Raw genomic sequence first — 24284 nt, 5'->3', positions numbered from 1 at the left:
GTTCCAGGATAATGTCGAACAGAACTGTGAGTTTTATGGCTGTTGGCCTTGGGATGTTGTATTTTGTCTAAACTATGCCTATTCCTTATGTTTGAAGCATGAATTTAATACGCTGCTTTTGTCTTAAAGACAACAGAATTACACAGCCAAATGCAATTTGAGCTTGAAATTCTCTTGTGCCTCCAGAGTTCCAGAATCCTTAGTCTGGTAACTTACTATCCTGCAGTGTAAGCAAGGTCTAAACTGCCTAGACACTGAAATACTGAAACCTTGGAAGTCAATAGCACTTTTTTCTTCCTCTTTTTCTTCCTCTGATGAAGAGGTGGCAGTGGAGTCATGAGGTGTTGTCTCTTAGTTACTGAAACTATCTAAGCTGGGGAAGCAGTACACTTTTTCAAAGATTTAATTAAAAATCAATTTAAAAATCATTTTATAGTTGGGGACTATTTAGCATTATGAAATGCTGCTCTGGCAGTACTCTTGCCAGGGAGAGCTGCTGCTGACACGAAAGGATTGGTTTCCTTAAAATTGTGGCACTTCAGAAGGTTGTTTGAAAGGCAGAGTACAGTAAAAAAGTGTCACTTTCAGGTAAATTCAGATGTTAGATGGTTAAAACAATTTTAATGTAATTTCACAGTCGTGGCTAAAGCATATAAAGCCTTAACAAAAGGGTGGTGGCAGTTCTGGGCATCTCCAGTTCCCCTCTGTGAAAGAAGCCTGGCCTGTGGTTGGTGTGGAGGTGTTTTGCTTTGATATTTGTGGGTGTTTGGTTTGGTTTTGTTTGGTTGGGGTTTTTTTAAACAATACTGGTAGAAGGATACAGACCCAGTATAGGGGCACCAAAGCATCATATCATGTTCTTTCACTAGTTCAAGACACTGCAAGTAGGATTTGAACAGTTCCTGGCAGATAGTTGTATTTATTGTTTTCTGTTAGACAAAGGACTGTTCCAATGCTGAGCTTGAATTAACCCTCATCCTCAGCGATATATTGTCTGCCTGCCTCATCTTGAAGTTGAGATACATGGCACTTCCCAGAGCTTACACTACATTCTACAGCAAATGTCACGTTTGTGACTAATCTGGTAGCTTTCTGGAACATGCTCAGCAACCTGCTCAAGGTACTTTTGAGGTGAATTAAGAATAGCAAAGAAGTGAAGTTGAAGTGGATCACTTACAAAGCAGAATATAAATACTTTTGTCTTTTAAACTACAAGTATTGTTTAACTTCCAATTCTTGGAATTGTTGATTATTGCATACAGGACTCCTTGCATTTTTACCTTCTGCCCATTTTAGGAGTGTTACCTTGCTGCTGTTCTTAAAATTTTGGGTAATTTCTTCAAGCCCTGTTTACTTAGGGCAAGGACTGGAATGTTCTTCCAATACTGCAGCTCAGTTGTTAATGGTTTAGCATGCCTGAAGTATCAGGGAATGCCCTTAAAGGTTGGAGGGAACTGTTCTTCTTTTACCTATTTTTATTTTATTTAGATTTCTAGTTGAGGATATGAAAGGGTACTGATGAGAGAAGGGCATTCCATCTCTGTGTATACCTGTTCACCTACACTTGTGTAATATGTGGACACAATAATACTGCCTTTATGTTTAATTCAACAGAACTGACAGTCTCTAAAAGCGTGTTGCTTTTTTTCTTGCTGCAGGCAGATCCACGGTTTGTGTGGAACGGACATCTTCTTAGAGAATTTGCTGCTCAACCAGAGGTAAACACTTCGTAATGATTATATTAATAGAGGACGAATGTACTTTTACTATAAGTATACAACAGTTCCCTGTAATTCTGTTTCAGACAGCCAAAATCTAGTATAATGTGGCAGTTCATCTTCTAGTTTAGCACAGTGACAGTATTCTGCTTTCAAACTTCCAATTTTATGTCAATGTCCTCAATAGTACATGTAGTAAAGCTGACTTTTGGAAGTGCCTGCATTTGAAGATACTGTGCTGAGATCATGCTTGTATAAACCAAAGGGGAAGTTACACTGCACAGCATATGCTTCTGAAGCTTTTGAAGTTTAGCTACTTACTTATCTTTAGGTATAGGCAAGGTTTGGCTCATCACTTTTTTCCTAAGACTGGCTAGCAACTTTCTCCACAAGTGCAGTTTAAATTCCATTTGCCTAGTGAGTAGGTCATAAAGCTGATAATTGAGAGTAAGACTAACGGTTAGACCCTTTCAGTTTATTTCAAATGAAGACTAGCACAGTGTAACCTTTGAATTTACTTAGTCCAGCAAATATAAGTGCATGACCATGAGCCACAACTGCAGTACCTCAATGGCCAGACAGATCTAAGCTCCTTCCTGCTGGAGACTTCAGATGTGTGTTAAACTTCTTGAATTGTCTGTGCTACCACAACCTTTTCTCTCTATCAATACTTCTCATTTATCGAAGTGAATGACATGCTGCTTCTATTTCTGTCTCGGTAACCCGTGGAGATGTGCTTTTACATTAGACAGCACTGTTCCAAAAGGCTGGATTGTGCAGTGCTTCTGGAATGCGAAGATAACAGCTTAGCAAAGGGCTGTTGTGCATATTCTGGAGGCATATGACTGGGTATATAGTTTGCAGAGTGACTTGACTACAGGTGACTTGCTATACTAACAGTTTTAGGTAATGAGATGTGTTATTTCTGACTTCCAGTACTGGAAAATCTTAGTTTTATATTTTCTTGAAAGACCAAATGTATTCAGGAGTGGCAGGGTGGGAAAAACCCTGGAACAAGCATTTTGAGTATTAATCACATGGAAGTATCCCTTACTGAAGCCCTGTGTTGTTAACTACAATCTCTGCTTACATCCTACTGTGGACGTTCATCAAATACAATATCAAAAGGTTTTCAGTGTGTACTGCTTTATATCTGGCATGTTTGTAGAAGAGTAAATGCCATGTATAGGATGTCAAAGCAGCTTGGTTTTTGTCAAGGTCACTTAATTAGGATTAGATAGATTTTTACTTTTTTACTGCTGCTAATAAGGGTTACATATGTTGCTGTTTTCCTTGAACTTTTTTTCTCAGAAAGAATTACTGCACCCTAAACAAAAAGTAAAGGATAAAAAGTATATAAAACTATCAAAAAAAAAAATTCCTAGACAAAGCATAGTCACCCACATACCTCTTCTGGCTGCTGGTGCTTAATATTATTAACATGTGGTGTGTGTCTGTTTCAGATCCATAGGTTTGCTACGCCAGTGATGCATGGATGTATCCTTCTACATGGTAAATAAAGCTCAGTGCTGAATACGGTAGTCTAATAGCAAAATGGCTGCTGAGGAAGCTGCTCTATTAGCTGTGTTGGCAACTGTAACATAGAACACAATGTCAGAATTAAGGTGTAGTTCTTTCAGATATGAGCATTACATATTTTTTTGACAGCCCACTCGTATGATAACTCAGTTGAATATTCTGCTCTTAAGAGTTAATGTATTTAATTTTACAGGCATGAATTGCATAACTCTTTCAATGGGATTGAAGGTTAAGATGAATATGGCAAATGCTCTTACATCAGCCTAAGTACTTTTTGTCTTGCTGTAAGGATCCCATCATGTAGCATTTACTTTGAATATAAAATACTGGTGAACAGTTTTGACTTGAAGGAGTGCTTATGGATGTTCCTGTTGGTGAATAAAAGGACAAGGAGTTCTGCTGGAGGCTTGTGGAATGTTTCTCCTAGCCAGCTGTTTTTCCTGCACCAATGCTTTGGGTAACAGTCTTTTTAGCAAAGCAGTTATGAGTTTATTTTTGAGAAGGGGTGTATGCTGTGAGTAAGCCTAATGCTTTCAGGAGGCAGTGTTCCTCATGCAGTGTGTGATCAACAAGAAGTCCCAGGTGCTCCTGGACTGGCAGCATGAGAAGGACTGGCAAGACTGGACAGAGCAACACATGCTGTGTTCTCCTTAGTTCCTCTATCGCAAAGGCCCCTCAGGTGTGTGCAGAGAACAGCTTCCAGACTGCATTGGTTGTTCTGGTAGGACTGTTAGCAGCTGGCAGATCTACAGCCCTTCTTCCCTGTGACTTCATTTAATGGAAAATGTTGTGGGAGTAGGTGGAGAGGCAAGGAAAGATAGCAAAAGGGAACTGTCAAAACAACCCAGTCCTTATCCTGCAGGTCCTAGGTGAAAGAGTCTGGGTAGATTGCAATTAGCAATTGGCAGACTGCAATTAACACCTTCCTCTGTCCTATTTTCACTATATAAATAATTAGCATAAATAATGTATGTTTTACTATAATACTAACCAAACACCTTGGAGAACCCAGGAATTCAAAGAAACTAGATTTTTAGTGATGAAATTACTAAGGAAGAGCCCTAAGCAGACTGTTCCAGGGCTGCTAACAGTTACTTCAATAAAATAAAAGATTCTTTTTTTTCCCCCCATATAAACCTAAATAGATTTTGTTCAGCTATCTAGACTGGGATTGTAGTCTTGCAGTGATGAGAAATAATGGACTTACTTGGGTAATCAAGACTGACCGCCTAAAGTAGATTTAATATTTCCCTTGCTGTTCCAAAAAGCCCCTTCTAAAGAACAATTGTTGTGTTTTCCTTTTTTGTGTGAGTGGAAGTAGCCAGTAGCAAGCTGCCATTCAAGTTAGGACAGAGATTGCAGACAGAAAATGGGCTGACTGTTTCTAAGCAGCTAAGTTTAGAGGTAGCCTTTCTTGCAGGAGACTGTTGGCTGTACAAGTGTTGAATTAAAGGGTGTAGGACCTGGCAGTAATTTTCCAGGAAAGCAGAGGAATAGGTCTTTTTCAGTCTAAGTTATGAATTGTGAGAACATTCTGGACTAGATACAGCCAATTTGTATGATATTTTTTTAATTCTTTACAAACAGTATTAGCACAAATGCCCACATAACTCAAGATGTTCCATATATGCAATCAGTGTGCTCTTTAACATAGTGTAGGTGCTCACGTGTGACACAGCTGCTTTATGTCCTATTTGATTCATAAATGCAGAATCTAGATTTCATTGTAAAATGTGCTATTTCAAAAAATAAAATGTCTTGTTTACATTACCAACCTTAAGACAAAGTATCTAGATTCCTCAAAGAATAGAAGACTGCATGCTAATAGTGCAGCTTGCAAAAATTGACCATTTTGATCTTTTGCTTGCTTTAAAGTTGCAGGTTTCTATTTTTAGGGACAAAGGAAGAAAGCCTGCGAATCTACCTGGAGAAATTACTCACGATAAATGCTGGTCTCTACTAGACTTGATAGGTTACTGTAGTCCCAAATAAAGGCAGTTATAAACAGCACAGAGCAATACTCTGAAACTAGTTGTCAATGGCCAGTGTTTGCTGATTAGTCCCAGATTATGGTGTATCTGCCACTTTGGGTATTTAGCCTGAGCAGGAAATCATGCTTGTGTAAAAAGCTCACACTGGAGACTTGGTACATGTTCATTCTTTTTCTTCATGTGGATTTGAAAGCTAGTCTACATTACTGCTAGTTCTGGCATCTGTAAATGTGATGTATGTTGCACTTAGAGGCGCAAGGTGTAACAGCCCAACTTAGTCATTCTTCAAAAAGCCTAGAAAAGAGTTTTGAAGTGGTATTTTGTTAAAAGCAATAGGGGCAAGAAACTGTTAAGATAGCTTAATAAAACTATGGATGAGATCGATGTAGCACTGAATAGAACTTCAGAGGTCAGTCCTTTTAGTGACCATACGATCAGATTAATCTTTTTAAATCCTGTTTTTTCAAAATCATAGCAGTTTTAATATGTGATCATCAATCATATCACCTATAGCCTGTCTTTTTGTGATGTGCATACTGATCCTAATATTGTTACTCACTCAAGTTTAACGTTCAACTGCTACTGGTGTGAGATGTTTACAGATTTCTTTGAATATGGGTACTTAGTTCCTTGATGTTTTCTACCTCTTGATATATAAAAATATCTTAATGAAATTTTGGGGTTTTTTCCTTAATGTTAGTCATTAGTTATTACTATGCATTCTTGTTCTATAAATGGCAAGTGTTTTGACTGGCTGCTTGTTTCCAGAAGAAGCTGTTTCAGGGCTGGTGTACGCTATTATGTAAGAGGTAAAATAGCAAATTGATTTATTTTTAAAATAATGTGAATTCCATCTAAACATGTGACTTACCTTTAAGAATAATTGCTGTATAATGACTTGCACAAAAAATGCTTGTAATAGAGCAAGGACCTCGTGAGACAAACTAAAGAAAATCAAAGAAAATACTAGGAACCTGTATGATGAATAGAAGCATGTTATGGTATTTGTTAAAACTGACCCTTCTTTATTCCTCCTAGAGATAACTGCAAAAGTTTTTTCTAGTGTTTTTTTAACACTTTACTGTTTTTATTGGAGTTAAATGCAAGTGTGTAATAGCCCTTTTGGCCTAGCAGTAAATGCAACTAAGAGCATCATTGGTGCTGGCAGGGGAGCCCTGAATAGTGGTGTTCTCTAATTGTTTCAAGTTAAAAAGTGAACAAGGAAATGGATTTAAATTACCTTCTCTGTTCTTAGTCCCAACATACATGCTTTTGAAGCAATTGGTCTGTTTCTGCAGTACCATTGCTATTGAATTGTGAATATTCTGGTGTCAAAGCACTCATGTTTTATTTTGTATTAAACCCCTCAATTTATAGGGCTAGAAATATCAAAATGTGTTAAGCACAACTGTGCTTCTTCAAGCTAAATTTCCTACAGATCGTGTTAAACTTTTTTGCCAAAGGTGTGTTTAATTTACCATCTTGAGGTGGCTTGGTGGTATTTTCACACTTTCTGTGAGTGCTTAGAAGGCATGGGTGGGAAGCCTTTTGCTGATATACTGTCACTGTTCTGCAGCTGGTCTGAGCTGGTTAATGCAGTCTTTTTCCTACATAGGCATTGATTCAGAAGGACATGCTGCAAACTTTGTTGAAACGGAACAAATTGTGCATTACAAGGGGAGCAAGGCATCGTTTGTTCAGGTAAAGTCAGTGTAAGGAACTGCTCACTGGCTTAAGATGTATAGATAGATAGCTCTGTGTTTCTAAACATAGATTATATATAAGATGTGCATGCACACAAATAAACAAACCAAACCAGTCTGTTTTATTTTTAAATGGCAAGTGAGTTTGTAAGTTCCGTTGTTTAAAACTATTTTCATTCTTTTGTAGACCCGTGGATCAATTCCTTTTTTCTGGTCTCAAAGACCAAACCTCAAGTATAAACCAAAGCCACAGATCAGCAAGTCAGTAAATCATGTGAGTGTTTGTTGTGTCTTGGGGTTTTAATATATTTCTGGGCTCATGTTTGTGTGATAGGGTAACAAACTGTAATCAGAAGAATAAAAATCAGCAATACTGGATTGAACTTTGTTTTTAAAAAGTAGTAGCAAGAAGCCTCGTACTCCTTAGGATGAGTTCAGAGCCTGAAAAAAATCCAAATGTCAATGGGGGTAGTTTCTCTTTGATTCTTGTTTGTAGCAGTTTTAGTAGCTGTACCATACTCGTTATCTGTGGCATGTTTAATAAGGAGAGCTGAATGGACTGGAGGGTTGAAAGTAGAAATGTATTGGCACAATAGAGAACATCAAACACTTTTCTTAGTTATAAAACTATCTGTGCGGTATCATCAAAATGATGATTATAGAGATTTCTTCTAAATCACAGATCTCAATAGTAGTGTATATCTGTCAATGCATTTCCTTTCTGTTCTAGATGGATGGCTTCCAAAGACATTTTGACTCGCAAATAATTAGCTATGGAAAGCAAATGATTGTCAACTTGGTATGCTTTCACTTTTTTCTTCCTGAAAAAGCTGCTGTTCTTTTAAGCAGGCTTTTGAGTAATACTGTCTCTTTTTTTAATTTTTTTAATTCTGTCTCCCAGGTTAACCAAAAAGGTTCAGAGAAGCCTCTTGAGCAAACATTTGCAAAAATGGTAAACAGCATGGCAAATGGAATGGTCAGGTGCGTGTGAAGTGAAATGATACATCCTGTGTTGAAAGTTGAGCATTGCCTCAGACCCACAGATTCATCAGTTCTTTGGGGACCTTTACCAACTGTCTGATTTGTTTGAGTTTTATGAAGTAACTTGCATATGACCAATGGCCCTACTTCAGAGCTCATATTTTAAGCAGAAATGAGACCGTGAAGTGTGTGAGACAAAGAAGAGACAGATAGAATAAAGGGAGCTCAGAGACAATGGTAATGTCAGTATTGGAGTAATAGTATGCTATGAGAACTGTGAAGATCTCCTGCATTTTAAGAAAAAAATGCTCTGTAGAACTAGCTTCTGGCCAAAGGGCTTGGTTACATTACTAATTAAGGGAGTGCTGAGTGTGAGCAAAGCAGTGTTGAGGTAAAGGTGGAAACAGTAAGGGGAACATGTAATTTAAATGTCTGGACCTCAGTGTAACAATGGGCCAAGAGAGCAGAGAATGCACTTTAATCGTAAGAGAAATTCCATCTCTTTGTGGGAATCTTGAGCACAGTATACAATTTTACAACCTACCTGTGCTTGTTTTCACTAACTTATAGAGGGAGGGCTAGCATCCAACTCCTGCAGATACTTACCTCTGCCTTTTCCTTGAAATTGCTGTATAGTGTTCTTGTCACTCATGTATGTCAAAGGACAAAAATCATACCTTTAAGCAAAAAGGCATCCTTTTTTAATAAGGATTCACTTCCATCTAAGCATAACTATGGAATTGCGGAGTATAATCAAAATGCCCTTATGAATCCTGACATACTTTGAATTTTTTCCAAGCTGTTTTCTGCTTGTATGATGCCCTGCTGCTGCCTTCACCAGGGTAGTTATGGATGTCTCTCACTTCTGTGTGCTTCTTTTACTACCCTCAGGGGTGTGTTTGTGTTATTGGTGTGTAGGTGTGGATTTTTCTTTTGGTTTTATTAAAAAAGACCACTTCTAAGGTGAGCTCTTTCCTCACTCTCACACCTAGGCTGGTATTGATACCTTAGCTGCACAAAGCTTGTGGAATTCCATGCATCTTTGCTATAAAACCATTTGATGGAAACAAAGATGTAAAATTCTGTCAGGGTGTGTTTCAGTGATGCTTGTTCTGTTTGTTAAAAAGTGGTATTTGTCAGTCCCGTCTTCTTAATGCTGCCAAAATCCTTTCTTTGTTAATCAGTTTTGATGGTGTTTACCTGCCAGACTGAGACTTGAGTCTTCAGAATATATATACCATCTTTCTTCATGCAAGTAGTCTTGAAAACTTGGCAAATAATATTTGGATTATGAATATTTGAGGGGAGGAATGTAATGCCCTGTAATTCCCAGCAAACGTATATATAAACACATTGAATCAAACACCACTCATCTAGAGCACTTCTTGCCAGAAATGAATTGGCTGTTAAAATCTTGTTCCAAGTCAGTAGCTGTGTAATTTTCTTATTACGGAGTAGGTTAACTGTTTAAACAGAACCTGACTCGGGTTTCTAGAGAGCTATCAAGGGAATTACGCTGCATGCTAGTAAAGAATGTTGCATTTCAAAGTGAACTGAAGTTCCCAATGCAGTTGCTTGGAAGAGAGGAGGGCAAAAGAATCCTGGTGGGGAAAAAAAAAAAAGATGAAACCAGATGCATATCCCTTCTGTACTTTCTGGAGGAAAAATACTAGCTGGAACATAGAATGAGTAACTTGGAACTGAATGTGTGCTTCCCCAGACTGGTGGCATCTTGTAAAGAAATGTAAATGATGTCACCATGCATGCTAAGGGTGCAGCCTTGGGAAGATTAGAGCACTGACAAAATCAACAGATATTTGCTGGAAGCCATCTCTAAAGAAAAACAAATCCTCTGTCACTACCTGTTGTATAGATCAGCCCTTCCCTATGGGGTTTTGAGACCTTTACTATGGTACGTATGTAATCTGAAAAGATGCTTCTCTCTCTTAACAGATATGTAGCATTTGACTTCCATAAAGAGTGCAGTCGGATGAGGTGGGATCGACTTCAGATTTTGATGGATCAACTAGCAGAACAGCAAGATGAGTTTAGGTAAGGCTCTGCAGTTCTACTTTGCACTGTTAAAATGAGATCACTTTCTCATAGTTTCTATTGTCTTGAGTTAGGCACGGTAAAACAGACCTGTAACCTTCTATAAAGAAGATGCATTCCTATGCATTAGTGTTTCCGTATCTCTGATCTCTTGCTGATACTATGCGCAAGCTTAGAGACCTGGTGGTGGATAAGATATAGAGCCCTTTTCATGTCCCAATAAAATGGTTCTGAGAATCATAGCAACCCTGTGTTGTGACTCGAGCTGCTTTTGTACCCTGGGTAAAAGGTTAGACAAAGAAATAAGTGTGCATACAACCGAAGCTATTTAAAGAGAAAAGTCTCCTTAGGTGATATTTTTTTCATCCAGTAGTAATTTTGTGTGGTGTTGACAGCAAACTGTTCTGCTACATAGCATCAAATACTTAGTGCTCCTTCCACAGGCACCTGCTGTCTTTTAAAAAGTGTTTTCTCTAATACACATTGCTTGTGGCACCAAACCTTGGCACTGGCACTGACTAACATAAGTAACCTTGCTAACATAAGTAACCTACAAAGAAACAAATTCTCATTTTGTTTAGTCATAAAAAGGTAGACTAGATGTCCAAATCAGCTTAAATTTTTGTTTAGTCCCACAAGTGTGTGGTTTTATGCACTTCTTGGTCTTTGCTACTTGTAGACATGTAGATTGTTAGGGAAACTGTTTACTTTGTTCTGCTTTTCAATTGCTTCCTTCCTGTTCCTAAAGTCTTGTGTCTAAAGCACAAAGTAGATCAGCTAAAACATTACAAAACTGGTAGTGGTATATTCTATCTTTTAAAAAAACACAAACAAAAAAAACCAAAAAACACAAACAAACAAAAAAACCCCACAAATGAGGTAAGCTGTGGACTAGAACAGGAGTCTCATGAATGAAATCTCTTGCCTGGAATGAAGGCTATGGGAGTCGTATAAATTAATGAGATGATAGTGAATGTTATCTGCCCACCACCAAGAAAAAAAAAAGCCTAAAAAACACATGAAGAGCTGAAGAATAACTTGGCTTTGAGCACTTCAAAGAAGGAGAAATAAGCATGTAGGTTTACTATACAGCAAGGATCCTTTATTCTTGGAACAAATACTGAATCCTGTGACTTGTTTACTGTCACCTGCCATTGGAGGCTTACAAAAGAACCAGCTTTCTTTGAAATGAAGAAAGACAAAAAAAGGCTAGGTGTCTCTCAAACAAGATACAAAAATGAAGGCTCTTCCTCAAGATTAGGTTGGCTCTACCTTGCCTTGTTTTGTTTCATTTAGGGTGACTATTGCTTAAATAGGAACGGAAAAGTCTGAGTTCTGATATTCTTAGAAAATAGTTCTGTAACCCTGATGGAGGTAAACAATTCTATGGAGGCAGACAACTGCGGGTTAAATCCAGTTGTGAAAGACCTGTCAAAGGAGAGCTGGCTTGTTGGGTTTGGGGAGGGTGCTGGGTTGGGGGGGGTTGTTTGTTTTTAATTTTTTTAGAGCTATTATAGGAGATGCAGCACTTAAACTATCTTATTAACCAGAAATGTCTACTCTTCAACTACACTGATTATCCTAATATCTGTTCTAGGCAAAGCTTGGGGGGGGAGAAAGGGGAAAATGAAGATTTCACAGGTGTTATTGTCTCCTTTAATCATACAACAATGTAAAACATGGTTTAACAAAACTAATTCTCCAAGAATGACAAAAATGGGTCTTGTTAACACAAGGTTGATCAAAGTAAATGCATATGCTTCTAAGGCTCTTGATTTTAGTACTGCATGACTCTTAAGACTATAATCTTAAAATGCTGTACAGTACCAGTGGATAATACGCTTGTTCACATTCAGAGTTCATAATTACATAATGGAGTAATCAAATCGACAGAATGTGATCTGTAAATCTTTAGGCAACTGGAAGTTTCATGCTGTGGCAGAAGGACAAGCGTAGTTCTGTCCCATTCACACATCCAGCTGATAACTTGATTGTCATATTTGTTTTACCAGCTCAGTTATCAGAATACTTGTATGCAATTCAGTATTTAAAATGAGCTGTTTGTTATCAATTACTAGAAACACTTGGTTTAGTTGATTAAAAAGATTGAGTTAACAGCATATGCCATTGCAAGAGGGAACATCTGGTTCCCCCAGATGTTTGTGTAATGGAAGAGATGAGCAAGTGACAGTAGCAGATTTTCAGTAGTGGCCTTAAAGATATGACTACCTTCCTCAAAGATTTGTGCCTGACAGCTTATATGACTTTTTATGCAGTGGTGACTGTATTGAACCATGTGACCAGGTGATACACAAATCTGGTTACTTCTGCTGTTACACTCTACTAATGATCTTGATATCTGTGGAGCTAAGACCCTCTAATAACTAAAGAGCATAAAATATAAGTCACTGATTTTGCACCAGAAGCTGCTCTTCCCAGTGGCATGTAACTCAATATTGCTGCTTTCTAAATTATAAGAGTAAATACTGCCCTGAGATTACTAAATGTTCATATATTGATGCTGTTTTTCAGCATGGGAGGGGGAGAATTCAGGGAGGCATCAAAGTTCAAAGACATGGCTAAGAAGTCTTTGTATGCTCAAGACAACTGTCTTTTGGTTGCTAGAATATTTACTTCTGAAAACGTGGTTTATATGGACTGTTACCTATAAATACTTAGGTGGATTGTATGTGTTAGTTATTTTCTAGTTGATTCCGATGGTAAAATAGTGACTCAGCAGGAAGGAATATTCCGCAGTAACTGCATGGACTGCCTTGATCGGACTAATGTGATTCAGAGCTTGTTAGCACGCCGATCTCTTCAAGCCCAGCTTCAGGTAAATATTTATTGTTGCTTAACAAGCTAGAAGAGGAGAGAAGCTTTCTGTTTGCAGTGGAAATGTAACTTTAACACTAGACTAAGAGCTTGCATACTTGAGTTACTGTACTACTTACTTGAAATGTATTGGCCAGACTCTAGTTTAATAAATAGCTTTTTCTGAAAGCAAATCCTAATTTTTCTAGTTAACTACTGGTGAGCCTCAGTATGCTTTTTGTTTTAGAGGCTAGGTGTTCTGCATGTTGGACAGAGAATTGAAGAGCAAGCAGACTTTGAGAAAATCTACAAAAATGGTAGGCTGTTTACAGAGTTCAAACAATCACTTTTTTCCGAACAGCGTACATAACTTCCTTAATCTTTCTTAATGTTTTCCTATTCACAGCATGGGCTGATAATGCTAATGCTTGTGCCAAACAATATGCTGGAACTGGTGCCTTAAAGACAGATTACACAAGGCAAGTCAGCCTTTCCTATAAAGGCCTTCTGGGTTTTTGGGGATGTTTGGGATTTTCTTTAAGCCTTCACATCTGAGAAGGTTATTAATTTGGGGCTTAGGCCATTAATGAGTTTTGCAGTGGTTCAACTGGTAAAATGTCAGACAAATCTACAGAACACCATTCTTCACTGTGTTTATATGAAAGGAGAAAAGGCTATTTGGAAATAAAACCAAGAAAATGTACCCCTTCAAGGCACATTTATATTGTGGGGTGGAGAGAAGTGTAATTTTACTTTCAAGCTTTGTTACAAGTATGTGTGGTAATAATGCAGAGGCAGCAGTAGATAAATGTATTTACATGCAGGTGTTCATTAAACATAGTACACATTTGAACAATGAAAGAACTGTAAATCTGAAATTGTCTTCCTGAATTTATAAATATATTTTAAATATTTCTCAAAACTTCCTATTGCAGAACTGGAAAGAGGACTCAATGGGGCTTAATAATGGATGGCTGGAACTCATTAATACGTTACTACAAAAATAACTTTTCTGATGGATTTAGACAAGTAAGCTAAGCTTTTAACTGTGGGGGAATGTTTGATAAACATGGCTGTGCATTTTAACTCTTGGTCTCCCTTTCTCTTGCAGGATGCGATTGATCTTTTTCTTGGAAATTATTCAGTGGATGAAGTGGAACCTGCTAGTCCTCTACATGTCAAGAAAGATTGGAAGTTCTTAGCTGTGAGTATGGAGACTTTATTCATGATTGGAGAAGCACATACCACCTTGTAGTCACTTGCTTCAGATGACTAAGTAGAACATGTCTATTTAGTAATGAAGTGTCCCTGTAATCTGGTTATGTTTCTATGATACCTGCTTATAGGACTAAACCCAGACTGTTCCCTTGACAGAAAATGGAGTGTCCTTGAGGTATTGAAAAAACTGCTGCTTGCTTTTTTTTTTAAATCTGCTTCATCAAGTGGAGAGGGAGAAATTCTACTAGTCGCCATCATGACTTTCCTTCTGCAGAAGAAGCTTGTGAAGATCTCTTCTCATACTTCATGCAGAAGCATAGACTGTAACACAAAAAAAGCTTTTTCTTTTTTTCCCCTTCTATTTTGTGAAATGGGATTTGGGGACACTACAGGTTTAACCTAGTGGCTGGTGTATTTTTTTTTAAAACAAAACACCACCCTCTGAATAGATAGAAGGTGTATTTTAATTCTTAAACTAGTTATTGAGCACACTTTTCCAAATTTTGGAGCTATCCAGAATTTTATTTAAGCAACTTCATTGCAAAGCAAGTAAATAGCTTTGCAGTATAGCCCATCTTAAAGGAAATTAAGGAATATATGTGCTGCTGTATCAAGTGATTATTCTTTTTCTCTTTCCCCAGTTGCCTATTATTATGGTGGTTGCTTTCTCCATGTGCATTATTTGTTTGCTAATGGCTGGTAAGTCAATATTGAGTTTAATTTCACAAAATGATCTTGCTTGGGTGTGGACTTTCGGTATATGGTTACCAGAAACTATTCAGTATAAAATTGCTTCTCAGTCATACTAAAAGGTATTTGAGCATGGCTCTGGAGACTGAGGGTCAGCACTATATCATTAATGTGGAAAAACCTGAGGTACTACAGAAAACAATGTTAAACCTTCTGTAGAAGTCACTTAAGGGCCAGTTAATTGCCCCCAAATTTAGCTGCACCTGAGTAGACATCTAGCTTTATTATAGGCTGAATGAATACCTACCTAATTTGGGGCAGAAAGTTCAGAAAAGTCAGATCTAGGCATAAGCCTGTTCTGTTGGATGTCCCCCTAACCAAAATCTGTGGTGGCAGTTGCGAAGTTTTTGGCCACCTGCTTTTGCCTTGAATTTTCTAACATTAGTGCCAATAGAGTTCTTGACTCTGACTTCTGTAGCTGTCTGTTCTAACTCTGTGGCCAACATAGTCTTCCTAGGTAAGAAAACAGAAAAAGAGAAGACCCCAGTACTCATGGAAGACTTCTAACTTCATTTGACAGCAGATCTCTGAGGGAGGGCTTGCAATATTTTGCTTTTGTACTAGAAAAACCTGTCTCTGGTAATTGGAGATAATGAATTAAAATGTGTATCTGAACCTTGACAGGTGATACGTGGACGGAGACACTGGCCTATGTGCTTTTCTGGGGAAGTGCAAGCTTTGGAACTTTTGCCATCATCCTTTACAATGGCAAGGATTTTGTAGATGCACCCAAGCTGGTCCAGAAAGAGAAGATGGACTGAATTTGTGTGTGTGGAAAGCGGCTTGGTACTGAGGATTCCTCAAGCCACACCTGGAGTCTCTACTGACCTGCTTTCCACACTGAATAGTGGTCTTTTTAACATTTTTCCTTAGCGGGGGGGGGGGGGGGGGGGGGGAGAAAATAGTGTCCTTTGGTGGTAGCTTTCAACTGAGAACTGACTTGACAGTCTTAGTTGCAGTGGTCTTTGGAATATCACATTAGTGGAGGGGGCTCCACTCTTACTGGGATAATGCAAAGATGAAAGCCAGCTTTCTGGTGTCTGGTGTGTTTTAGGGCATATGTTGACTGCTTAAGCTTGTAGTCCACCTGGGCTGTTTCAGCTCAATTTTTGGTCTCTGGCTTGACAGGAGAGAGCTCTGATGCTGTTCATGTGTCAAAAACCCCAGGTGTTGAAGCACTGAACAAATGGCTTCATACCAATGAAAACTCTAGTTCTAAGACTTAGAGCTGGATTACATTTGTTGTGAGAAAGTCCATGTGAAGGAGTCTGTGCATATTTGTGTGTGGATTCTTTTCACTAAATATAAACGATTTCTGAATCCTAATGCTCTTCTAAAATGAGCTTTTTGTCCTGTCTTGTTTATCTAGGACTGATGCAGTATTCTACTGATCATAGTTTGGGTGAAAGGACAGTGTAATTGGATGTTCCTGAAGTTGCAAATGTCTTGCACTGTTTCAATACTACCGTCTCCAGATGATGATTCATTAGTTAGCAAGTTAAAATGCAGAGTTTTCTTTCTAAAGATGTAAATGAAATCAAAGAATGTAAAAATCCTTTGCAGTGTTTATTGAACCTTCCTTATGCTAAAGGTCCAAAGTACTCTATTACTTTAGAATGGGTCACAATGTAAAAGGTGAACTTCATATTGTTTTGCTGGTCAGCTGCTTCTATTCTTGGTTATGTTGAAATAATTTATGAAAGAAGGAATAACAACCTGAGGAGAAGGTGTTTAGTCTAAACTCCATGTTTGCACTTGGGAGCAGCAGCTTGCTTTTCATGCATGATACTGTAACACACTCTTTAAAAAAAAAAAAAAAGGCAGGAAAAAAAAAGCTACAGAATAATTTGTGCTGGTTAATAATAAATGTGTGTCTTTAAATTTAGTGCTTCCAAGCTGTATAAAAATAAGTAATCCTAATCAAGGACCAATTTTAAACTATTTTGTCACTTATTTTATATGGTTTGTTCAAAACCAGATATGGAACTTGCTTAAGGCGCTGTGCATTGTTTAATACTTCCTGTAAGTACAGCTGTATATTCAGATTGTGAGTATAAAATTTAAATGGGGGGAAGGGAGAAACATGTAGAATAAATACTAGGACTAGCACAGTTGTCACTGTTGAAGCTAGAACACAACACACTGATACTCCAGTGTTTCCTTGTGTTATAACTGAAAATATGTACAGATTTTTGCAACTGTTTACTGTCCATTTTAACCTTGAATGTTTCTGGAGGCCTCTCTGGGTTTTGTGTAAACATAACCTGTTCATAAGCACTAGTACTTGCAAAGTATCTGTTTGCTTCTAGATGCTGTAATGGAAATAGCAGTTGACAGTTAACTGGAAAATCCTCTAAAACTTTTTTAAGGTGAACTCCATTATGGGCACAAAGTACAAGACCAGCGTAGACCTGATCTTTGAAAATTGTGGTTTGGATGGCTTGCTGGCAGGTGACATTTCAAGTTCGGTTCAGTCATCTTGCAGTCTAGAACTGAATCTTTGCATCTTGGGTGATGAACTTGTTGCAGCAGAGACCAAATGTGGATTGCTTGTAAGACCTAGAATAACGTGGGTTTTAGAAGGTGGACAGCACCTGTATTTCAGTGCTTTGCACAGAGTCTGTATTTCTAAAATCACAACTGGTGTACTCATAAATGACAATAAAACGTTCAGCTTTTCTAGATACACTGTCTGGGGTGCGTTTTACGCTTCGGAGCGGACCGTTCCCAGTTCCTTAGCCCCCGTTTCTCCCGGGGAGGACGCTCGTTGCCTGAGCAGACCCTGCTCTTTCTGTGCAGAACTGCTGCTGGCCTCCCTCAGCCTCTGCCCTCCCCGCCCTCCTTGCCACGGCCGGCTCTCCGCCCGAGAACGACTCCGGCTGGATTTCTGCCGCTCTTCGTCGGAGGCGGCTTTCGTTAGCGATAACCCTCGCTCCTTTGTAAAGAAACTGCCGCGGCCTTCCCTCTCCCTCAGGGCGGCCTCGGCCCGCGCAGGCGCTGCCGGTGGCCCCGCCCCTTCCGCCCACTGACGGCCGTCGGCGGCGCCCGCTTCCTGGCGCCAGAGCCGGCGCGGCCTGCTCCGGGGAGGCCTCTGCACCGCCCGCGCCGCCGGCCGTTCCCGCCGAGGGGCTCTCCTCTCCCCGCGGGCCGGCCGCCGCTCCCTGCCGAAGGCCGCCCGGCCCCAGCGCCGCCCTCCCGCCGCCATGAAGCTCGTCAGGTCAGCGGATGGGAGCGGATTGCCGGCGGCGGGGAGGGAGCCCGCGCGCCCCGCGGCCCTTGGGGCGGCGGCAGCAGCAGCGGGGCCGTCGCCGGTTGCTCGGCACCCCACCTTTTTGGGGGGGAAAGCCGACCCGGATTCGGCTAGAAGGGCCCTCCCGAGGCGTTAACGAGTCTAAAAACGTCTCCTCTTCCTACAGCAACGAGGGTTTCGCCGGGAGGTGGGGCGCGGGGTTCGGCGGTGTGTCAGCCGCGTCTGCCGGAGTCGGCGAGACGCGGGGGCCCCCTTCGGGTTCGGTGTCCGGTTCCCTTCGTGTCGCGCTCCGCTGAACGCCTTTAGCAGACCCCGCGGGCGCGGGGAAGGCTGGGGAGCCGGGAGTGCGTGGTGCCTGGGGGCTTTCGGGAAGAGGCTGTGCAACGCGCGCGGCTCTCCGTGGGAGTGAGCGGTCTTTGTTGTTCGTTCCCAGGTTTCTCATGAAGCTGAGCCACGAGACCGTGACCATCGAGCTGAAGAACGGGACGCAGGTGCACGGAACCATCACAGGTACGGCCGGCAGAGTGCTGCCTGTTGTTACCTTGCCGCTCACAGCCGGCAGCCGTGGTTCGGACTGAGCTTTTTTTGTGCCGTACTCCCTCTTGCGGGGACCTTCTCTGTAGGATGGGGAGATGTTCCTTTGTAATTCACGTCTTTACGTGCAAGCGGGAGGTGTGTTCGTTACACTGGTCGTTGGCAAAAGCTGTTGGGGACGGAGTGCAGAGCGGTGACCAGCCAGCTTTCCATAGGCAACCACGGGAATACTTGGAAATTTCAGTCGGTTACAGATAATCTTTGACATAGCAGTGGGCGAGTTCGCCCGTGCGCTGTTGATATATTTCACAGTAAGCTTTCTGTTTATAGGGTGCTGCTGGGAGGCAGTAAATTCAGTGTAGTCCTGGGAGCCGCTGAGCCTGACTGCAGGCTTTGCTTACAAACAGGCTTGGGGGTGAAGGAAGTAAACCCTTCCAAACCATTGGCAAACCTGGTGTAAGTGCCATGTCCTCTTAGAATTTTAGCAGCATGATAATGGAGGTGAGGTAGTTTTACTACTGTGTCAAACTGGTAGTGGATATACAGCTAACTTTTTGTAAGGTGTTGAAGTACATCTGACTTTCATTTGTGAAATAAGCAATAAAGACCTTACGGCTGAATCGCCAGAAGAGGGGCTTCTTTTTTTGATGGTAGCACAGGTAAATGGCAGATGTTAAGTGCTGATACAGTCTTAAATTGGTTATATTTTGTGTGTAGGCAATTTTAATTTAAAAAATGAGCTATTTCTGTTGAGCATGGTTTTGCTCTGATTATGGTGAACTCATATGGAAATGAATCTTTGCATATATTTGCATTGATTCCATGAAATGGGTTTGAAAAGACATAGCTTGATGGGGGATACAGGGCCAAAAGGAATCCCTGTGTTGACAATCTGGTCCCCAGCTGTTGCCAAAGATCTGTCATACAAGTTTGTGGGTGTTTACTGTCTGGTGGGTGCTTGGTTGTATCACTGAACTGAAAGTTGTAGCAATAGCCTTTATGGTTTGTTATTTGGTCCTCATATGTAGTGAAAAACATGCAGACTGTTTTGTTTGCTTTACTAGTATCAGCGAGGGATGTTGTTCTGAGAACATTCTTGTTAGCATTACTTTAGAGACAATCGGGTACGTAGGTGGGGCACATTGTATTTAATGAAGCAAACCCTCACAGTTAAGCTAATGAACGTACTTGATCTCCTTTCCATCACTCACCACAGGCTGCTTTTAGAAGTTTTTCTGCCCAGACACCGTTAAAAAAATAAAATTCAAACTTGGCAGAGTTGTATTCCAAAGGATTGCTTAGGTGCTTTTTTGGCCAGTAGTAATCTGCTGAAATTTGGCAAAGCTCAAAACGGGCATTATTTTGCAGCTAGATCCATCAGCTTTGATTATATCTGACTGCACCACCCTGGTACCTGATTGCAGCATGCTCTGTTGAACCCAGCTAGGTAGGAAGAAAACAAACTGCTTGTCTCCTGACCTTGGTGCTTTTGCAGGCTTAATTGTTGGGCAAAGTCTCTCTCCTTTTCTGCTAAGAATCTGTAAAAACTTTGAATGCAATCCATATTTCTAAAATGACAATCTTCCCTTTGCACTGGTGCATGAACTGTACAATCTGCTATTCCCCGTGGTGCATCGGCCGGACAGAGCAGGCTTGCTGGAGGGGCAGGTTTCATGCAATGCACACCTTACACAAACCGAGGGAGCGGCTCAGGTGGAGCACAGGTGCCAGGCAACTGTGTAAAATCTAGGAGTAAGGGGAGAGCACAGGGAAATATATGGAATAAACACAGCACAACAGTTGTTCTGGTTCTGGCCTGCCACTCTGGGTTATTTACCTTGGTAAGATATCTTAGGGTTTGTCTTTCCATGATACATACATCCAACTGAGACTTTTTTCCAGTTTCGGATTACACACATAGCACAGCATAGTGGGCACGGTACTGATTCCATACAGCCCTTACATACTGGCTGTTCACGGAATTTGTAACCACAATGATTGTTCCCTACAGTGGTGTATTTCATGTACTTTCATGGAATATATCACACTAGTATTAGACATATTTTATCAGAAAATAAATGCTGCTTTGGCAGTTGGATTTTTCTAAGGCTTACAGAAAGAGGAAATGATCAAGTTCTTTTTCCTTCTCAAAGGTATGTTTTGCTTCTTGTTAAAGGAGTAAAAAGACTAGTATTAGGCTTCTGTAATAAGTGGCAGTTTATTTGTTGTTCAAAGGAATTGTTTTAACTGTTTACAAAATTGCTATTGCCAGGACCTAGATAAAGATCTCTACCGATGAGGTGTTAAAGGCAGCAATTGATAAATTAGCGAGCGTAATTTAGGAGAGAAAAAGCCATGTTGTTTCCTTCAGTTAGAGGCTGAATTAATGAGTGGCAGAAGCCAGTGTTAATGAACACGACAAATCTCGAAGCATGTGCACACTTAAAAATAGCCAACAAGGGATGGTCTTATAGGCTTTCATCCTTGAAATGAGACTTGTGTTGTTTCAGGAGTAGATGTCAGTATGAACACACATCTCAAAGCTGTGAAAATGACACTGAAGAACAGAGAACCTGTGCAGCTGGAGACGCTGAGTATTCGAGGGAATAACATCCGATACTTCATTCTGCCGGACAGTTTGCCTCTGGATACTTTGCTAGTGGATGTTGAACCAAAAGTCAAATCCAAGAAGAGAGAAGCAGGTCAGTTGCTGCTTTCCTGGTTTGTGTTTGTTCTGCCTTTGTATGCATTTTAGTACTGTGAATCTGAAGGCATCTGGTTTGAGTGTCTTAATACCTGCCTTTGGCAGCTAGTTCTCTCATCTTTGAGGGTTTGATACTGAACTGGCTAAGTCTGCCTTGCTGCACCTTCTTGGCATCTGCAGAGCTTGCTTTCATGTGAAACTATGTGTGTGGCTTTTCACACATCTGTTTTTAAAAATATAAATGTTTTGAAGCTTGAGTAAATTTTGACCTATCACAGGCTCAGAGTTGACACCAAAGAGATTTACATTTCCTCTGCTCCAAATGTCTACTGTGTTTCCCTGGTTTGTATGGGGGACTTCACATAGCCTAATAAGAAAGTACAGAACAGCGTCTTGAACAGTGCTGAATGCTTCACTGAAATCTCGCTTGGTAGTGGATAGAAATTATCTGTCGGAGAACTGAATTTGAGAGATTTGAGGAGCTGAGGAAGTCTAGGCTGTGTTCTGATGAGCAGCTCTGTAGCTTTGGCTCCCAGTAGTGTTCCACTGTGTGCTCTTCCTGGAACTTTTTTTTCAAAAGGCTGTTGTACAAAAACCCTTTCCCTAGAAGCCTAATGGTATAGAGAGCAATTTCAATTTTCATCCACACTATTACAGATTAATATCCAGTAAACCCTAGAAAATCTGTAGCTTGTCTTCAGGCAGTATATATTTTGCCATCTGTGTATTTTTAGAATAGTAAGTGAAAGCTAATTGTGCTCTAAAATAATGTCGTACCATTTCTCCTGTAATTAGGGTTTAAGTATTTGGATCTGTGGTCTTTGATCCATGCATATGTTATGAATTGGTGTGCTTACCTTTACTGAAATGGTATAAGGAACCCTCAGGTGTGTGCATCACAAAGTGCAGGTGCTTCTGCTGTCTTTACAGAGAATAAGGATAAAGCTCCTGAAAAGTGTTTTGCTCCTCTCATGTCTCTTAAAAATAATCTGACCACATGGAGAAATGAGTGTGGTTGGACTAATTTTTTTCTGAACCTCATGGTGTGATATGAACAAGAACGTCACTATTTAACTTTGAAGACAGAAGAGGAGCTGTGATAGCACTGTTTACCTCGGTTTAATACTCCTTGCATCGTCTTCGTACTGAAGCCCTCTTGTGCTGTGCTTTGCCTTAATCTGTAAACACCCTTGGGCTTCAACAGCATCTAACACGTGGTCTGTCCTTGGCAAGCAGAATCGTCAGTGGAAGGCAGGATGCTGGTGCCGAGAGATGTAGGGGGCCCATGTGCCTTGGGCCCCAGTGTGGTGTCACTTAGTGAACACGACTGTCTACTGATGCGACTAGATGCTGTAATCTTTTAGTCAGGTGTTGATGCTTGGGTGTATTTTACAGAGTCGGTCTATTACCAGCAAAAGAAATGATGCCTTGCTTCTCACAAATTTCTCCTGTGCCTCTGCTCTTCCTGTCTTTACTGCATATCTAACCTAGGCACTGTCAGATGGAACAGAGTAATTGTTACAGCCTGCTGCGTGAGTGGGGATGCTGGTGTGTGGTGTGTCTCTTACCCAGCCACCCGCTTCCCCAGAATTTTAAGTATCTTTTTGAGCCCTACACTGACAGACTTGTTTGAAATTAACCAGTAATTTCAAAAGTTTGTAGGGTGGCCTTGCATCCTGATGGGACAGGTTGTGTTTCTTTAGGAAAAAGGGGTGAACTGACATGTTATCACCGTATGGATCATATGACCTCCAGCAGTTGCTTGCAGCCTCAATTATTCTGTGATTCTCTCTGCCCTTTACCGTTAAATAGCAGCACTTAAAAGTAGGAGCACACAGCCAAGACTTTGCCCTAGGAATCACGTCCAAAAGTGGCAGAGGCATCATTGAAAACAATAGGGGCCGTTTGGTGGTGGGATCCTTTCAAAATGCTGCCCTTTCACATGGTGCCTGAGAAAGGCTGAGCTTGGGAATCTCACAGCATGTTAAAACTCGCATTTCCCTTCAGCAGAGTACTTTATAAAACAGTGCAAGCTGTGGCAAAAAAACCCATCTCATCTCCACTGTAATGAACAGTAACAAAATACTCTTGTCTTGCATTTGCTTTTTCTGATGCCTGAAAAACGAGGAGGAATCATAGTTGTCTGTCAGACTTATCCTAGCATTTGGGAGCAGCCAACTGTTATTTCCCCTCATTTTCTGCAGTGAAGCCAAAGACAGATGGTAGCCTGTGGAAGTTGCATACTGAAAAACCTAATACAAAAGATGAAAATGTTGTCTGAAACTTACTGAGCATTAACAGCCTTAATATCTGACTTGATGTCTCGTCACAGGGAAGCAGTGTTTTGTTTATGCTTGATACAGAATGTTTTAATGAAAATGAAAGTATTCCTGGGTCTCATTTGATTTATCCTTTTTGTTTCATCTGCCAAGTTGCTGGAAGAGGCCGTGGCAGAGGCCGTGGCAGAGGCCGAGGCCGTGGAAGAGGAAGAGGGGGCCCAAGACGATAACTTCTCACCACGTAACCGTTAACAAATTCTGGGCAATTTTGGATATTTTTTTTTGTACAGGTCTTGTTTATGGTATCCATTTTTAATAAACTGAAATGTGAAAAAGTAATCTTTCCTTTGTTAGTTAAGTCTGGGGAGGGAGGCATGTCCTGTTTCTAGAGCCTGTTGCAGACTAAGCATGTCTTGTTGGTGTTGGTTGTGTGTGTCAAGATTTCACCCACCCCTGAAGGCTGTAACAGCTCTTGCTTTTTGCCCCAGAGAGACAGACTTGTGCTGGTATGCTTTAACAATGTTTGCTTGAAATTAATCCCTCTTATGAGGCACTTGCCATCTTCTGATGGTTACATAGTTAAGACACTATATTAAGAACCCACATCCCGTGAGTGTGTCTCTTATGTTGTTCTTCAGAGTGACCTCTTTAATGTTCATAGATATAATTTTACTGTTTTTTTACTAAGCTTACAATTTAAACATTGTTTTCTTTATAAAATGCTCACATAGGGAAGTTAACCAGTCCTGTG

General features: G+C 40.4%; 2 protein-coding genes across 3 annotated transcripts in view; both read left to right on the top strand.

Moving 5' to 3' along the window:
* SACM1L (SAC1 like phosphatidylinositide phosphatase) overlaps positions 1-17450 on the top strand; it is a 31855-nt gene extending 14405 nt beyond the window's left edge. The window contains exons 6-20 of one of the 2 annotated variants that reach the window (XM_075055349.1): positions 1659-1718; positions 3182-3215; positions 5956-6057; positions 6864-6949; positions 7139-7225; positions 7682-7750; positions 7853-7932; positions 9886-9984; positions 12682-12820; positions 13046-13115; positions 13205-13277; positions 13734-13827; positions 13910-14002; positions 14658-14715; positions 15391-17450. In XM_075055349.1, coding sequence (XP_074911450.1) covers positions 1659-1718; positions 3182-3215; positions 5956-6057; positions 6864-6949; positions 7139-7225; positions 7682-7750; positions 7853-7932; positions 9886-9984; positions 12682-12820; positions 13046-13115; positions 13205-13277; positions 13734-13827; positions 13910-14002; positions 14658-14715; positions 15391-15527 — 1281 coding nt within the window. In that variant the 3' untranslated portion in view covers positions 15528-17450. Of the gene's footprint in view, positions 1-1658; positions 1719-3181; positions 3231-5955; positions 6058-6863; positions 6950-7138; positions 7226-7681; positions 7751-7852; positions 7933-9885; positions 9985-12681; positions 12821-13045; positions 13116-13204; positions 13278-13733; positions 13828-13909; positions 14003-14657; positions 14716-15390 lie in introns of both variants that reach the window. The other variant, XM_075055359.1, reaches the window with a different exon arrangement.
* Positions 17451-17795: 345 nt separating this feature from the next.
* SNRPD1 (small nuclear ribonucleoprotein D1 polypeptide) lies at positions 17796-23872 on the top strand. Its single transcript, XM_075055337.1, has 4 exons — positions 17796-17983; positions 18450-18526; positions 21061-21252; positions 23687-23872. Exons 1-4 carry the CDS (start codon positions 17970-17972, stop codon positions 23761-23763), a joined length of 360 nt encoding a protein of 119 aa, XP_074911438.1. The 5' UTR covers positions 17796-17969; the 3' UTR covers positions 23764-23872.
* The last annotated feature ends 412 nt before the right edge of the window (positions 23873-24284 follow it).

Source organism: Buteo buteo, chromosome 2 (genome assembly GCF_964188355.1).
Source record: "Buteo buteo chromosome 2, bButBut1.hap1.1, whole genome shotgun sequence".
NCBI classification, from domain to species: domain Eukaryota; kingdom Metazoa; phylum Chordata; class Aves; order Accipitriformes; family Accipitridae; genus Buteo; species Buteo buteo.
This window is presented reverse-complemented; position numbering and strand designations above follow the sequence as displayed.